General features: G+C 39.5%; 1 protein-coding gene across 1 annotated transcript; it reads left to right on the top strand.

Moving 5' to 3' along the window:
• Positions 1 to 5456: 5456 nt before the first annotated feature.
• Positions 5457 to 17118, top strand: minar2 (membrane integral NOTCH2 associated receptor 2; the record flags this gene model as incomplete). Its single annotated transcript, XM_079862292.1, has 3 exons — positions 5457 to 5603; positions 13043 to 13273; positions 16762 to 17118. The coding sequence occupies 3 exons, from the start codon at positions 5457 to 5459 to the stop codon at positions 16951 to 16953; spliced, it is 570 nt and encodes a 189-aa protein (XP_079718418.1). The 3' UTR covers positions 16954 to 17118.
• Between the last annotated feature and the right edge of the window lie 254 nt (positions 17119 to 17372).

Here is a 17372-nt window from a genome sequence, read left to right as displayed (position 1 = left end):
CTCCCTCTGTCTGAGTGCAGTGAAGAGCCTGCTAATGCTGTGAGTTACACGTGTAGAGAAGAGAACGCTGAAGAAAACACGGAAGCTGTGGATTATGTCCATTCCTCTCTCTGTCCGAAGGTGCTGAGAAATGCGAAGAGATACATGAAGAGATAACCTGAACTGAAGAGACTTTTAACATTGTTTTTATTATTTAATAAAGAGTATATTTATTTTGAATCCTGTGTCCGCCATTTCCTTCGTGTCCACGGCCGGCTCCTCAGGGGCGGCACGCAAGCGAAGGGGTGGGCGGCCCGCTGGCGCTCCACCCCGACCTGTGACAAGTGCTTTCCACTTCACACAAACTACAGCTAAATATTGAACTGGACAGACTGTAGGCTAATGTTGCATGGAGTGACCATTCCAGTTACACACAAGGGATAATAATAATTAGGGCTGCCAACTTTTGACTAGTGATGGGAAGTCCAATTCTTTTCCTAGAACTGGTTCATTTCAATGATCATGTGATGTAATACATTGCATCACAGCAACACAACTTACATTTCGCCCCCTCATTCAAATCCTCAGTTCATGCATGCTTGTAGTATCAGAGATGAGGCACAGTTTCAGTCATTCTAATTCAGTCATTCTAAATGTAAAACAAATCCGCAGACTATCTGTCTCATTTCTCATCTCACAACTTTTTGCTCTTGGTATTTCTGGAACTGTTCTGTCATGGTTCATCTCCTACTTGTCTGAACGCCAACATTATACAGTCTTACACGGCGTACCACAGGGTTCTGTTCTTGGGCCTTTACTTTTCGTTATCTACATGCTTCCTTTAGGTCACATTATCCGTCATCATGGCTTTAAGTTTCATTTCTCTGCAGATGATACCCAACTCTACATTCATTTCAAATGCACTGCTCCTTTCCCCACCACCTCCACATCAGCTTTTATTGATGAAATAAATATGTGGATGACCAATCATTTTTTCAAACTAATACAACAAAACAAATTAATACAACACTAATCAACACTAATAAAACAAATCTACTTCTGGTTGGTCCTCCTCAATTTACATCCCGTCTCAGTATTGACAATATTGATATTGCTGGCTTTCTTGTTCAACCTTGACTGTTAAAAACTTAGGCATAATTTTCGATTCTTCCCTTTCTTTCTCCTCTCATATCTTATCACTTACCAAATCTGCCCTTTTCACCTCTGGGATATTGCTTGTTTACGTTCGTTCTTAAATATAAATGATGCTGAGACCCTGGTTCATCACCTGACCTCATTCATACCTACACCCCTGCCCGTACACTTAGGTCTTCTGAATCTGGTCTATTGCTGGTCCCGCACCACAAACTAGCATCGTTTCGTGACAGGGCCTTCTCTGTCGCTGCGCCCACACTATGGAAATCTATTCCCCAACATATTCATAACCTCACATCCATACACTACTTCGAAACCCACCTTAAAACATACATTTTCACCTTGTTTTTCTCATCCCTAGTGTAATGTATGATATGTTTATCTGTTTTATGTCTCTCTACATTTAATGCCTGTCTGTATGTCTGCTGTTTTTTTCTTCTTCTTTTTTTCTTCTTCCTATTATAAAGCGACCTTGAGTTTGTAAAGGTGTAAAATAAACATATTATTTGTAAAATAATTTTAAAAGTTTATTTTATATTTTATATAGTATATTTTAAAGTTTGTAAAATAAACATATTATTATTATTCATTTCAAAGGCTGCGTCCTCCAGAGGTCGCATTTGTCTACCGCATACGTCATAGACTTTGCCTCATTTGAACCATTACATTCCAAATGAAAGAAATTACAACAATTTATGCTTTACAGTAAATAATGGTCAATTTTATAATTGTTACTTTTCTGAAATAAGACATGCTTGATGTGTCTGACAAATGCGACCTCCGGATGATGCAGCCTTCGAAATGGTGCATGGTAATAAATAATAACTGATTCAACCATGGTGTAAATTGTCAAAGTATCTAACTAGTTATGAAAAATATTGACATATTAAACTTAAGTTAATTGTTGTGTTAAATTAGCACCACTAGTTGGAAGTTGGCAGACCCCCCTGAACACTCTGAACTGGCAACCAAAGCTGCGCAAAATGGCTGGAAGGTGAGGATTTTCCAGTGGATGCAGAGCCCAGCTCCAGCACGAGAACCAGGAATTTCAGAGTGGAAACAGACAACAGAGACTGGTTGATTAAACTTGAATTACTAGAATTGTTTAATTTTTACTTCTAATATTTTTGTTAATCGTGTTTAAATGTAGGCACTATTGTTTACATGTTAAAATGGTATAAAATATGCTGTATTAAAAAACTGTACTCATCGAAAAGTTATCATGTAACCAGGGGTTGAGTATTTTACAAAGGTTTAGAAATAAATTCAAAGTAGTTTTTTTGTTTTGTTTTTTTGTTCAAATACTTAAGGTACCTTAACTCATTGGGTCTACTCTACTGGTTTCATTTGTCATGGTACCAAATGTAGTTACTCAGATGTACTAGTCAAGTCAAGTCAAGTCGCATTTGTTTATATAGCGCTTTTTACAATACAGATTGATTCAAAGCAGCTTTACAGAGATAACAGGAAAATAATGCAACAAAGTTTGTTTCCAGAAGAAAATAGCATCAGAGTCCAGCTTAAGTAAGTTCTGTGATGTTTCATTTTTGTTGTAATTTAGTTTGTATACAGTATTTAGACCGCTTAACATAGTAATTGCTATAAGAATATGAGGAGACTTTCAACTAGCTTTACAAAAAATGTGTACGTAGATCCCTCGAGAGAATCACCTATTGCACCTTTAATATCTATTCTTAGTGGTCAGTTTAATACTGAGTGGAGGCTGTCTTGTTGTCATCCTCCTCTATTTGTGCAGTCAATGAATTACGCCTGGACTACCGGGCATGATGGATATATACTTTTCTTTATATGCATCTGAGTTATGCTCATTAGTAGATAAAACTGAACTTTTTCAGCTTCATTGTTCATTTTGAATACATTTTATGGAGTCTCTCTTCCTCCCTTGCCTATTCTGTAAACAGTGTTTTACAGATATAGATTGCACAAAGGCAGTATTGTTCACTTCTTATGATCATCTTTCAGCATCAAATCCAACATCTGAGACAGAATTTGCAAAATGCACCAGTGCCTGTCTCTTTTTCACAGGGAGCACCCATGCCCTCCAGGATCTCAAAAGGTGTGTCTGTGAATTCTGGCACCCCAGTTTTACTCAAAAACAACTTTCACCTATGCTACAATGTTTTCTAGGTCCTCTATTCAAAATCCTTTTATATTATATTTCAAAACGATGGAAAGATATGTCTATAGATTTAGTCTAAGAAGCACTCTTTAAACCTGGCCAGCATTACAGGGTTGTCTGTTCCTTCAACAGGAAAATGTAGGCGTGTCAGCCACCTCCACAATAAAACTATTCACACCTGAACCAGACAGCGCAGAGCAGCATTTAGCCCAAGTCACAGCTGACCAGGAAGAGAAAGAGCATTGGTTAGATGCTCCTGTCTCTCAATTTTACTCAGATTTAAACAATCAAACACTTTAATAATTTAATCGAGTAACATATCATTTTAAATTCATTGAACCCTCATATTGAAATATGTTACGTCCTAACGTAGGTTTTTCTTTATAATTTAACTTGTAACAAAAAAGTGTAGACATTATGTAGGGTAAATAAGATATTCATTGTACAGTCAGCTTAATCATTTAGCAGTACTTTGTGAGATTGCGATGCATTAAGATGAGTGACAGCTTAGTGATTATAAAGGAAGCGCTTTAATGCACTCTTTCTTGGCAATAATCCTTTCAGAATTTGAAGAAAACTTATGTTTTGCTGCATTAGGTAAGGCAATGGTTAGGCTATTTATTATTCGAACTGGCTGCCATGCCAAATCACGCATATGCTTACCTGTTCAAATTATAGTGGTTTGTGAACATAAACACTTTAATAACAAGAGCGTTTACGCTGGGATGTGTAGGTTGTTGATAGTCGACACGTAACTATTTCATGACATTCTATTCAAATGTTTTTTTAAGGAGGAATTGCATCTGAAATGATCTGTGCGGTTTAACACTCGCAATTAATTTCCTGACCGGAGTAGTCGAGTAGAAGTGTTGCAAGTTATGGAGATATTTTAAATTCTAGTGCTCCACACATGAGCCAGCACCATGTATGCGCACATATTTCATCATGTCTTCTTCAAATGAAATATATATCATTATATATGTGCAAATAAGGATGCTGATACAGCGGTACAACAATGTAGCCCGAAAATTGAAGAGAGGACAAAAAAAGGAACTATGTGTCATTTGTTCAGAGATTTTAGTGCTTGTTACAGGTCTGTGTTATTGGTTGTTGTCTCCCCTCTTCCCACCTTCTTACTCTCCCACTTTTCCACAGCTTTTAATTAATAATAATAATAATTCGTTACATTTATATAGCGCTTTTTCTGAGACCTCAAAGTGCTTTACATAGATGGGGGAATCTCCTCAACCACCGCCAATGTGCAGCATCCACTTGGATGATGCGACAGCAGCCATATTGTGCCAGAACGCCCACCACACACCAGCTTACTGGTGGAGAGGAGACAGTGATGAAGCCAATCAGTATATGGGGATGATTAGGAGGCCATGATGGACAGGGGCCAAGGGGCAAATTTGGCCAGGATGCCGGGGTTACACCCCTACTCTTTTTCGAAGGACATCCTGGGATTTTTAATGACCACAGAGAGTCAGGACCTCAGTTTAACGTCTCATCCGAAGGACGGTGCTCTTTTGGCAGTATAGTGTCGCCATCACTACACTGGGGCGTTAGGACCCACACAGACCACAGGGTGAGCGAGCGCCCCCTGCTGGCCTCACTAACACCTCTTCCAGCAGCAACCTGGTTTTCTCAGGAGGTCTCCCATCCAGGTACTAACCAGACTCAGCCCTGCTTAGCTTCAGTGGGCAACCAGTTTTGGGCTACAGGGTGATATGGCTGCTGGCGATATCACCCTTTAATGCCCATTTATGTTTTTTTTTTTATTTGTATTTTTTTTAATGTCATGTCACTTTAAATCTAAATCTGGCCCTATACTCATGAATACAAGTGAAGTGAGTCTTGAAGACAATGGTTGGACTGTTTTGTTTGATGGGACAACAAACTTAATGGTAGATAGTATTTGAAATTTTAGTGCTATTTAATATTATTCCACAAAACAAACCTGAAAATGCATATAACAAATATCCCTCCATGTTGAAGGGAGGGATGAGGTCATTGTGTAACATGCTACTGGCATGTAGGTGTGTCAGAAGGTGTGGAACTAGCCCTTCACTAGCAGGATAGTGGTATCACATGGGCTCAGATAGAGTTACATCATGAATAATTACACACTCACACTGAGATCAAACTCAGTAAGGCTCATTTCAGTCTTACACAAGTCAAAATGGACATAGCTGTCCTACCGAACAACAATCATCCAGAGAAGTTTCTGCAGCTGGATGTGGGAATGCTGCCGGCTACACATGGCATGTTCCAGATCGGCGCGGTGATGTCTCGCCAAAGGCAGTGGCACAACCGGATGTACTCGCAGGTAAACGCTGTTAGCATACACACTCAAGCTGCTGTAGAAACAGTCTGACTGAGGGACAGTGTTTGTTATCGGGAACTCGATTTATTCAGTCTTTAGTCTTCACTTCACTTATTAAACATAATATAACTTAATACAACATTTTTTTTATGTTTTATTTTATTTTATTTTATTTTACCTAATTTAGTTTGATTTAACTCATTGGACTTAACACACTCTTTTTAAATTTGTCAAGTAGAACTTTGATGAACACTTCAGTATTTCTTTTGACTTTAGGTGCTTTTTTCCAGTAATGTCTTCAGTTTGGATGATGTCAGGGCAGTGAGGTATGGGATTATTATTGTGCCTTTAAAATTGAACGAACTTTTCAAGAAATGAATGAAAATATAAACTGAAACTTAATAAAATGTCTTTGAAACCGGAATTTTTGTTTTTTTGTTTTTAAAGGGATAGTTCAGGATTTTAGACATGAATCTCTATAGCTTCCCCATAAGCAGTGTGGTGCATTGACCATGGCTTACCCCCGACAGCGTCCTGTGAGCCGAGCTCCGGTCCAGTTTTGGTCAAGATGAAATTAGTCCGGCAAGTTTGCTGGGGTCACGGCAATAAAGCTTTTTTCTTCTCAAATCAATATGTGTTCAAAAGAGTGATATATTTGCGTCACTAAAACGTTGTCTATGGAGAGGTCAGACCTCGTAATGGCTTGGCACTATTTTCTCCCCTGTCATATCACTGCGCGCTGCCGCTACCTACAGCCAGCTGCGAGCTGCGCAGGCGCACACCACTTTTTCAGTTGTTCGGCAGTGTTTACGTGCTCAGAACAGCTACACGAACGAGCTAACATAGCTACTCACCAAGAGCGATCAGTTTGTACAAGCTCCAGCTTCAACTTGTTCAACTTCTCTGTCCATCCTCTCTCTTTCTGTCCTTTCTAACTCCATCTGGCGTAACTCGTCATCTGTGTATTCAGGTTCGTAAAGTTATCCTTTTGGCTGTGTGTCGAAGTCAATGTTGTCATCGTCGCTGCTGTAGTCAGACATGTTATCGTTCTCTTTACGAGCTGTAAACAAAGTGACACGTGCGCGGCTCCCAGCTGGCTGTAGGTAGCGGCAGCGCGCAGTGATATGACGGGGGAGAAAATAGTGCCAAGCCATTACGAGGTCTGACCTCTCCATAGACAGCGGTTTTGTGCTGCAAATATATCACTCTTTTGAACACATATTGATTTGAGAAGAAAAAAGCTTTATTGCCGTGACCCCAGCAAACTTGCCGGACTAATTTCATCTTGACCAAAACTGGACCGGAGCTCGGCTCACAGGACGCTGTCGGGGGTAAGTCATGGTCAATGCACCACACTGCTTATGGGGAAGCTATAGAGATTCATGTCTAAAATCCTGAACTATCCCTTTAATACGCTGCATGTTTTACTAATTGTTTTCTCTTCTTTCGCTGATCTGTACTTACAAATGCACTTCCGGAGTTTTCTTTTACGCTTCTTAAGTTTTCGTTTACGTGTACTTTCGTTTACGCGAACTGAGTTTTCGTTCGCTCTCTTGTGGGGGAGGGGCTAACAGCGATGTGTTCTCATTGGCTACTGAGTTTTTGATTGACAGATTCTTGACCTGGAAGTGAAGACGTCAGTGTTGTTTATATGTGAGCGTCTGTAAGCGGCTTCCTATTTAATTTTAGTGATATAAAGTTAGGAGTTTTTTTCTTTTTTCTTGAAAACTTGGCACAATCCCATAGTGAGGTAACGAAAAACTGTACATACTGTATTCTTAACAGTTGTTCAAATTCAAATCTGTCGGTCAAAATCTGTATTTATTGTCATCATTACCAGGGCTTAAAAATATAAGAAAAAAAATGCAATCTGTTCACTCCGAGCAGAATCAGTATTTTAACGTTTCTGTTCATGTGCTCATTGTGTAATGTTATTGTTCTGAAAATGATTTGATTAGAAAAAAATGGTTAATAACAGGGTTTTTTTGCCTATACTTTATACCAGAGCTTATATTAAACTTTATACAAAGAGCTTGTGACTGAACCTCGTAACTCCAGCGGATCCTCAAACTGTCGCTAAACCTCATACAACAGGATGACCTCAATCGTGAATGAAGTGCTGCTCGCATTTTGAAGACTGTCTCTGCTTGTTTGCAGTGAAAGGGTAAATCATTAAAAAATATCCTGAATAGTACTGGCTCTATAATAAGCTGCAATTTTCGCTGGTTTCAAAACACACCATGCTGGATATAACCTGCCATGGTGACATATCCTCAGAAATGGAATTTAAAGTCATCAAATATAAAATAAAATAAAAATTACCTTGCCTTTTTGAAAAAAATATTTTATACCACCCATATCGGTGCTTATCCACCTTATTTTGCAACACAAAAGAGACAGATACAACTGAAACGGCAAATGAATGAATGTAACTTTTAGTGCCCTCTAGTGGTTGAAAACAAAACTGCATGCATTTGGGGGAAGAACATTGTTTTGGTTGTGCTGTGGCTCTGCATGACTGTGCTGATGAATATGATTATCCTACTGCTCATAAAACATTCACTACTAGGCTTATAAGAGATATAACCAGTTTATGTAGAAAGGATCTTAAGCTGACTAACTGTAGACATAACTCTAGCTTTACCCGGGGAGTACTTATACCAGAACAAAACAGTCTACTGGGGAGTGGAGGGAGGAAGGTGAACTTATATTTGTATATGTATTTGCCTATTTATATTTATATATATAAATATACATACATATATTCACATATACAAACTAAATTAATTTCATTAATTACTGACATTCCAGAAATGATGATTATAAAACTATATATTCATATACATTTCATGATATTTTTTTTTTTAAATATTGCTATTTCAGTTTTTTTTTTTCTATTTCCACTTAATAATTTTAGTGCTTCAACTTAAACATTCCAGATCTGATCTGAAATATTGAAACACGAACATCGTTTTCTTGACATTCCTTAAATTAAGTGGATAAATATTCTGAATGTTCCAATCCAATCTGACCTGTAATGTCAGCATGTGCGTGACATCAAGGCGCGAAGAAAGCCACTTCCTGACGGCACCACACGTAGTGTTAACAATGTGCATGTAAACGCAAACGCTGCTTTGCTGTCTTAAACAACTTCTGGCAACATGCATGTTGGTCAGATGTGCATGTAAAAACGTAATCAGTGTCAAGCTGTCAGTTTGCCCACAGCTCCAGAGCTATTCACGGCATGAATGTCTCTGGCAGCATACAGGTCACGTACTCTTGGGGAAGATGCACCAGTTGAATGGGTGCATCTCCCCTGAAAGTGTGAGGTCTTGAGTCTTGTTGTCTTTGCTTCTTTATTGCTGTGATATGTGGAGATTTCCTCTGATTGCCGTCATCCATCATGCTCTTCTAACAGCGGATGCAATGCAGCTCCTTACCTCTGGATTTACTGAGGCACTGGAGCCCCTTCCTTCTTACGGTCTAGGATTTTCATCCACTGGTTCTCTTCCAGCTTCCCAAGCATCAGCCAGCGATCTGGATTACGGGTTAAGCACTGGAAAATCAGGTCATGGCAATCTGAAAAGTGTTCAGAGAGAGCGCAGGCTAGTCTTAGAGACAGACACACACTAATGTTGAAATATGAAAACGTTTTTGTAAACCGTAAACATTTCTATTGGCTAGATTTCTAGTGGAACTATTTGTGTCGGTGTGTTGTGTTTTCACCCGTGGATATGGCCGGATCCATGTTGATGCATTCACGCAGTATTGCGTCAAAGCTTTCAAAGGGCAAATATCTGTGCATGATTTCAAAGAGCAAAAGTCCCAGTGCCCAGACATTTGCTGGGCCGGCGTGGAATATGTTGTGCCCTATGACCTCAGGTGGGGTGTACGAGCTTCGTCCTGTAAAAGAGACAGACAGTTTTACTGTTGAGCCATTTTGTAATCAACAAGACAATATTATGTGATCCGTAAGATACCAAACGTGGCTACGGTAACGAAACATGCCAACTCACCTTGATATTCGCTGCTGTTAAAGCCTTGAGTATTGATCAGACGAGCACAGCGGAAGTCGATTAGCTTGAGCTCCAGACTGGAGCGATTAGCTTGAGCTCCACACGCCAAATCATCTGAACACAAGAGGGCGTCTCACACACACACCAAATCATCTGAACACCAGAGGGCGTCTCACACACACACGCCACCCTGCGGTTAGAAGTATGATAACACACATCATTCCAGGAAATCCCTATCGCTGTAGCTGAATAAACCGGAGATTGAAATGCTTTGATTGATTAAACAGACTGCCTTATTCTGTGTAAGAGAGGCGGTATTAACATTAAATGACATGGCATCTGACGCACAGAAGCCAATGGCACATCACTATGCATGTCTCTCACACACACACACACACGCCACACTCGCCAGACACATTGGCATGTGCCTGACACTGAAATGACACCTGACTGACACCAAGTCGCGGAACATGTCGCCGTGTGTTGTGACACCTCCAGTAGTGACTGACAGATTAATCGAGCACCTATACTGATGTAATTGTGACACAAAATTCTAAAAAAATAGCCTAATTTTGTGATATTTAAAAAATCAATTAAACGCATTAAATTCAGTAATTTTTTTCAAACGTGTTATTTGTGTCACGTCTGTATTTGATTGGTATGTGCCACTGAATGTTTTGCAATACCAGTGCTACTTTATGTTGCTTATCTCGCAACTGCCCGATAACAAACTGCCCATTCTAGGAAAGACACGAAATAAATTTATCATGGGTCACTACGAATAACGTATTAACAGTCGCTAGCCTGGCAAGCCAGACCTACATCAAGATGTTGGGTCTGGCAACTCACCATAGACACGGCTCAATCTGAGCGGCGGGATAAACGGCTGTCTTTCAAATTCCCTCTGCACGCAATAGGACAGCGCTTCAACCAACCAGAGCGTTTTCCCAACAGCGGAGCTAACGTTAGTTGATAGATTCAACTTTTGCCATATCTGGCCGGCAAAACTACGAACACATCTTCCTTTTTTAAAGAATGACTTAAGTGCCGTTCTTTGCTCTTTTCTCAAAGAAAAACTTAACTCCAAGTCCTCCAGAGTCACGGCCAAAGCCGATTTGAAAGACTGTTCGCCAGCAGCAGCCGTCATTCTTTCTTTTCAAGTAGCAGGGAACCGTCACAACTCTGTCGTCATTATGTTAAGCCCGCCCCGCCTACTCTATACGTGACGTGATTGGCCTGACCCAATTTAGGTTTTTGGAGCTCGAAAGTCAGTGGAGAGTTGCTAGACTACCCTGGCTGCAAAATACATTTTGCTGCCGCTAGGGTGCGTCTAGATTTCTAGGCTAAACAGTCGCGTCTTTTACTGTAAACCTTTATTTTTGCATGATGCTGCACGGACGCACGCCAGTAGGTGTCAGTATAAGTGAGTGTAACACTGGCCAGCGCAAGATTCTCATTTCAAGTCCTTCCAAAAAGTGTAAAAAAAAGCAATTATTAAAAATCATTTGTTAGGTTATGTATCTGAAAAGGATTACAGCGTTACTAGTATCTAAAGCGTTGAAGTCAGTTGAATCATTCTCATTACACTGACTTTTACTCAACTAGTAGATACGCCTAGCTCGTTGTTCGAAGTTTTAGCACGCGCGGTTTATAGCTACTGACAGTGACGTCACGCAAGAGATACTCATCTTTGTTTATCGTCAAATTTTACAGTGGAGTGTAATATCACACACTTATAAACCGAGGCCGAACCAACTGTAGATGCGCTTCCCCTATAAAACACATTTTCATGACATAGTTTCAATTTACGTGTTGCCTAGTAACAACATACACATAGGCTACCAGCAAAAACGCTCCCGATAACAACCCATTGTTCATTTTCAGTAGAAAAGCAAGCATACTGTAGTATGGGTGATTTGGCATGGCAGCCCATAATGCTTTGCTTTGCCGCGCACTCATCCTGAAAGTGAAGGAAAGGCGTCTCGAGCGCCCCCAGGTGGACATAAACCCCGCCCTCCCTTAATGTCAAATTAAACAACCAAATAACACTTCAAATACTTTTTTTCCCCAAAGATGTTTTCTGTCCTTTTAGTCAGTTTTTATCACACTGATGTAAGTGTTCGGTTTTAGATAGGCTACGTTTGGTTTTAGTTATTTGATGCCATAAAAACGGGTGTGGCATGATGATTGACAGCTGTGATTGACAGCTCTCTGAGTGGTGTAGTCACTGAGGAAGACTACAATCTGAAAAAGGCTCCTCCTATATCGGGAGGAGTTTGGAGGTTTAACTTTAATTTATACATAAATTATATTTAATTTATATATATATATATATATATATTTTAATCTAAAACGAGGATAACAAAAATTAAACAAGGACTAACAATCCATTCCAATAACCCGATTCTATATGAGAAAAGCTGAGGTGCTGCATTAATAACAAGTTGCTTACATACTGATTGCATGTGTTAAACATACAGTAGGGTGAATTCAGGTTTATTGGGACACTTTTTGCCATTGAGATGACTGGAAAAAGTGTCTCAATCAACCTGAATGTGTTAACCAACCTATGTGTTAACCATACATTCTAGGATGCTAAGCTGAATCAGACTGCTTGAACAAAAGATTGTTGATTTATCTGTCCACTAAATTGTGGCCCCACACACTGAAAACCTACACAAATAATTTCCTCTGGCGCAGATGTGGCCCAGATCTGGCTAGGACACTGAAAAGTGACTTACATTGTGATATGTGGCCCAGGTCTGGCCCAGCTGAGGCCGATCTGGCTGAGAGTCGGCCTCGTCCTCGGGCCAGCTGGCAGTAAAACACAAATTCAAACATTTTAAAAGATTAAGGGTTTTTATTATAAAGTTAACAAATACACCTTAATATAAACATGTATTAACAATGAACAAGTACAATACAATATAAACATATTAACAACACTTTTAAACCACAAAATAAAGAGTACATTTTATTTACTGTATATTATTAAAAGAAAAACATTCTCTCTCACACACAAAAACTCTCTTTCACTCTCTTTTACTAAATAATTTCCTTTTGCAAAAGCCAAGTCAAGTCAGGTTTCATTATATAGCGCTTTATACAATACAGACTGTTTCAAAGCAGCTGACGTCACAAGCACACCCTCTATAAGTGCAAGAAGCAATATCACTTTGCAAAAATGTCATCAGTCACAAGAATCACTGTACTTTTCTTTCAGGATTTTTAGGGCCAATTTTGGTCTCTAATTACAGCATTCACACAGAGCAGTGCTGCGCTGCAAGACTATGTAGATGCACCTGTGGACTGGCATGGGCCAACATGGGAATTCACTCTAGTCAACAAAAAAAAAAGAAAACATTTTTTTCAACAAGGAACATTTTATTTAAATGCCCCCTTCATAAATCTCACTGTGTTTTGCAGGGAATGGAGAGAGGAAAGGAAGAAAAGGCACCAGCAGACAGTCATGTGTTTGAAGACAGGGAGCTGGAGAAACACATCACTCCTCAAACTCTAAAACCAAAGATCAAGCAGAACCCTCTCTATTCTCACATCAACATCATCCACATGGAGGAGAACAAGTCCAAACCATCCTGGACCATCCAGGACTATGACAGACACACTGCACACGGTCAGCTAGCAGACTATATGAAGGTACTATATCTGCCCATACAGGCACAGACAAATGCACATATTACAATTTGAATAACATTGTATTATGAGAACGTGATATGATCCGGGTTCGGACAGTTACTTGTAAAATGTATTCCACTACATGTTACAGAGTACATGCTGCAAAATATCATTTGTAACGTATTAGATTACAAGGTAAGTAATCTAATTCTTTGGATTACTTTTCCAACACTGGTAGATTTTTTTATCTGATCTTTTAAGTATATAAAAAAACAAACAAACAAAAAAAAAAACCTTGAGTGTATAAAACACCTTTTTCTGAAGACGTGGATTATTTTTGTAGAACAAGGCAAAAAAACAAACATTATTTGTAGCCTTTTATACATTGCTTAAGTTTAATGCATTTTTTCATTTAAAACAATCTTTGTTTAAAAAAAACACCTGATACTGCAACATAGACAGTGAATGGATTCATGTTTAATCTATCTAAGCATTTCAAAGTGTTTTCTGGCAAGCTATATTAATAGAAACATGCTATAATGCCTCTGTAATTGCAGTGGAATTTACTCAATGACATCTTATCCACCTTTTACTCTACTCACTAGAATGTAATTATATACATATTATAAGAGAGCGTTTCTTTGCTGTTCAGTCACTCCTCAGAATGCACAATCTATACATTTTTATGGCTAAATTCACTAAATGTTAAACAAATGACAATAAAATTCAATCCCTTTAGTAATGTAAATACTTTTAAATGTAAATTACCAATCATATCAATTGTTACTATAACTGAATACAGTTACTCATATTTTGCATTTTAAAAATGAAACATTTTGTGAGAAGCAGGACGAGGCCGAGGGCGGGTTTGATAATGAGCCTCACCTGCGCGCGTCTCGAGTTTCTCACGGAGGAGCTTCGGAAGCATAAAAGGAGGCTTGAACTTTTCCACACTTTAATAATAAAACAAACACAAAACGAATGTAAAATAGCAGCACCACACGGACGACTGCTGCACAGACACAAACAAAAGTGAGCAAGAGGGAGATTTGAAGAAAGACCATAGAAAGAGAGATGGCTGAGAGACATTACAAAAGAGAGACGCTCAGAGGAATATCACTGGAAATAAACAGTTATCAGAGATCAGGCAAGAGCTTTAGGATCCGCGTTAATACTAGAAAAGCTGTCCAGCGCTAGAGAGAGCTCAGCGGGAAGGCCTGATAATGGACACTAGTGTTCTTCTACTCCATAAGTAAGTAACATTGGTTTTGCTTTGTTTTACAGAACCAAGATGTGCTGTTGTTGTAATGTTAGCTCTAGTAACAGGACAGTTTGAGTGTCATTCTTTGTCTGGAGCTGCTGGTGACTAACAACAAACTCTTGCGTATATACTGTTGTGTACTTTGTTCATTTTTGGTTCTTCCGTGAAACACTCATTCGCTTTATTTTTCACCTCAGCTATGATAAAGATATATCCACTCTTTCATTGTGTGTTCTGTTTCGAAGTGCAACTCAACATTCCATCTTGGATTAACGTTATGAGGAATGCCCTCAGTGTGACTGGTGTCTGAAGCATGTGTGAATATAAATATTATTGGCCGATGATGTCATGACGTCATTAGCAGAGCGCCTGTGAATGTAGATGTCATCAGTTTTTGGCTTCAGGAGCTGTTTGTTACATGTGAAGGTGATCTAACAGAGAATCCAGCCAAGCGTTTCAGGAAGTGAGTCTCCCTAAGCTAAGTCTCCCCTGTCTCCTTAAGTAGAGCTGAGTCTCTCCTGTCTCTGAGGCTCCGCTTTGGTGGAGCAGCAATACTAAGGCTACAGAAAATCCCTTGGGTAAGCTGCCCTTTAGGACCTCAGTAATGTGTTCCCTCCCTGACTGTCTTGGGTCTTAAAGTAGGGTCCGTTCCCTTTTTAAGCAGGCAGGAGCGCTCTCCCCCAATTATTTTATGGTAGTTAAATAGAGTTGCAGCTCCCCTGTGGCTTTGGGCTTGCCTGCACATCTCCTGGAGAACAGGCGCATTCTTATACTCACAGGTGTTCTGATAATGAAGTCATGGGGCCCTATTTTAATGATCTAAGCCCATGGTCAAAAGCACATGTCACAAGTTCACTTAGGGCGTGTCCGAATTCACTTTAACAATGGGAAAAATGGTCGGCGCTCCCGGCGCATGGTCTAAAAGGGTTGTCACTATTCTCTTAATGAGTAATGGGTGTGTTTTGGGTGTAACGTGAAATAAACCAACCGGAGTCTCATCTCTCATTCCCTTTAAAAGCCAGTTGCGCTCGCGCCGTGGCAGATTCACTAGTTACATGGCGGAATTTTCAAGCGGAAAAACTGAATGCATCTCCAGAGCGTAAACTGATCTGCTCGTGTGCGAGGTTAAAGCGTGCAAGCAGACCATCTACGGGGCAAGCCGGATTCCATCATATCTTTATGTACACAATATTAATCTTTTATATTGTAATCCTTTTATTTTTAATATTTGGCATGTTTGTGTGCTGCTGCGCATCTCTGTGTGTGTAATAAGCAGAGTGTGTGTGTAATAAGCTGAGTGTGTGTGTAATAAGCAGAGTGGACGCGCATTGTGGACACGCCTATAGGCGCACATTACTAATGCGCTCTTTAAATTACAAAAAAAATATGGCACAGTCTATTTCAGTTCCTCAAAATATCAACGCGCCAACAATGCGCCAGAACACACACCGCGTTTTCAGACCAGCAGCCCATGGTCGCACAAATGGGTGCAAATGCATTTGCTATTTAAACAACGTGGCACAGCACATGAAAATGAAAACTGCGTCAGACTGAAACTAGCAAAAAACAATTGCGCTTGGCGCTGCATTGCGCCGGGTGTATGATAAGGCCCATTGACTGCTGTAGGCCAATAATATTTGGTGTATTTTCACAAGTGCTTCAGACACCGGTCACGCTGTGGGCGTTTCCCATATCGTTGATCCAAAATGCAGTTTTGAATCCCCCTTCTCAGGGAACCATGGTTACAGTCGTAACCTGAGACATTTGTGCATTTTTGGGGGGGGGGGGGGGGCAATTAAGGGAGGGGTGTGTTTGTTTGGGTTGATTTCAAACATCATCAGTGTTTCTCAGAAACCGCTCACTGCACCTTTAAGAGCTACTGGCTCTGTTATGTGATTATGATCCTATGACACTTAAACCTGTGCAATATAACATTGACAAGCTGTAAACAATGAACAATCATTAATAATCTTGCTTTATGCAAACAATAATAAGCAACATTCTAATTAACATATTCTACTTACCCTGTATTGCAATTTAATCACCAAATTTAATATTTATGTCAACATCACATTAATTATTTGGTAACACCTCATTTGTTACCATTTATTAAATACATTAGTTATCATGTAAAGATAAATATAAAAGATCTAGCATTTGCTATCACAATGTGAAATGTTCACAGTGTTTACTTTTAAAATGCAGTAAACTCTATAGTAACGAGTAATGTTCTGAATGTGTCTTTCAGGAAGACCCAAGAGAACTGAGCTTCTGGCTGGAAGATCTCTACACCCCCGGCTATGATTCTCTGCTCAAGAAGAAAGCAGCTGAAATGAAGAGGAACAAAATTTGTAAAACATTTGCACTCATCACCCTGTTAGTTTGTGCAGTAGTGATCATTATTACTGTGCCAATAGTGGTAACACAATCAAGAGTCTGATGGAGCCATGCCAGCCGCTTACTCTAATCTGTTGTAACAGTTGCGCTGTTACAGGGGTGAAAGTTATCATCCCGGCCATTTGAGGGCGATAGAGAGAGGAAATGGGGTAAGAAGGTTTCCTGTAAAAGAGAAGAAATGAGGGCATGGTAATGGAGTTTGTTTGATGGGGTGTAAAAGGCCAGACATCAACTTTTTTCAAGTGAAATTTATTTCAAAAGCTTAAATGGGTAAAATTTATTGTATAATTATGCCCTTTTACAAAGTTTTGATTTTGTATACAATATGTTGTCATGCTTTATTGTTAAAAAAAAACACATTATTTTTCACATATTTTATAATATTACAGTTCCTCTCTCCCTAGTCTGGTTGAACGCATTGTTTTCAGTGAAGCCCCTCCTTCTGAAATATGAAATGTGCTG

This window comes from Squalius cephalus (genome assembly GCF_949319135.1).
Source record: "Squalius cephalus genome assembly, chromosome: 24".
NCBI classification, from domain to species: Eukaryota; Metazoa; Chordata; class Actinopteri; order Cypriniformes; family Leuciscidae; genus Squalius; species Squalius cephalus.
This window is presented reverse-complemented; position numbering and strand designations above follow the sequence as displayed.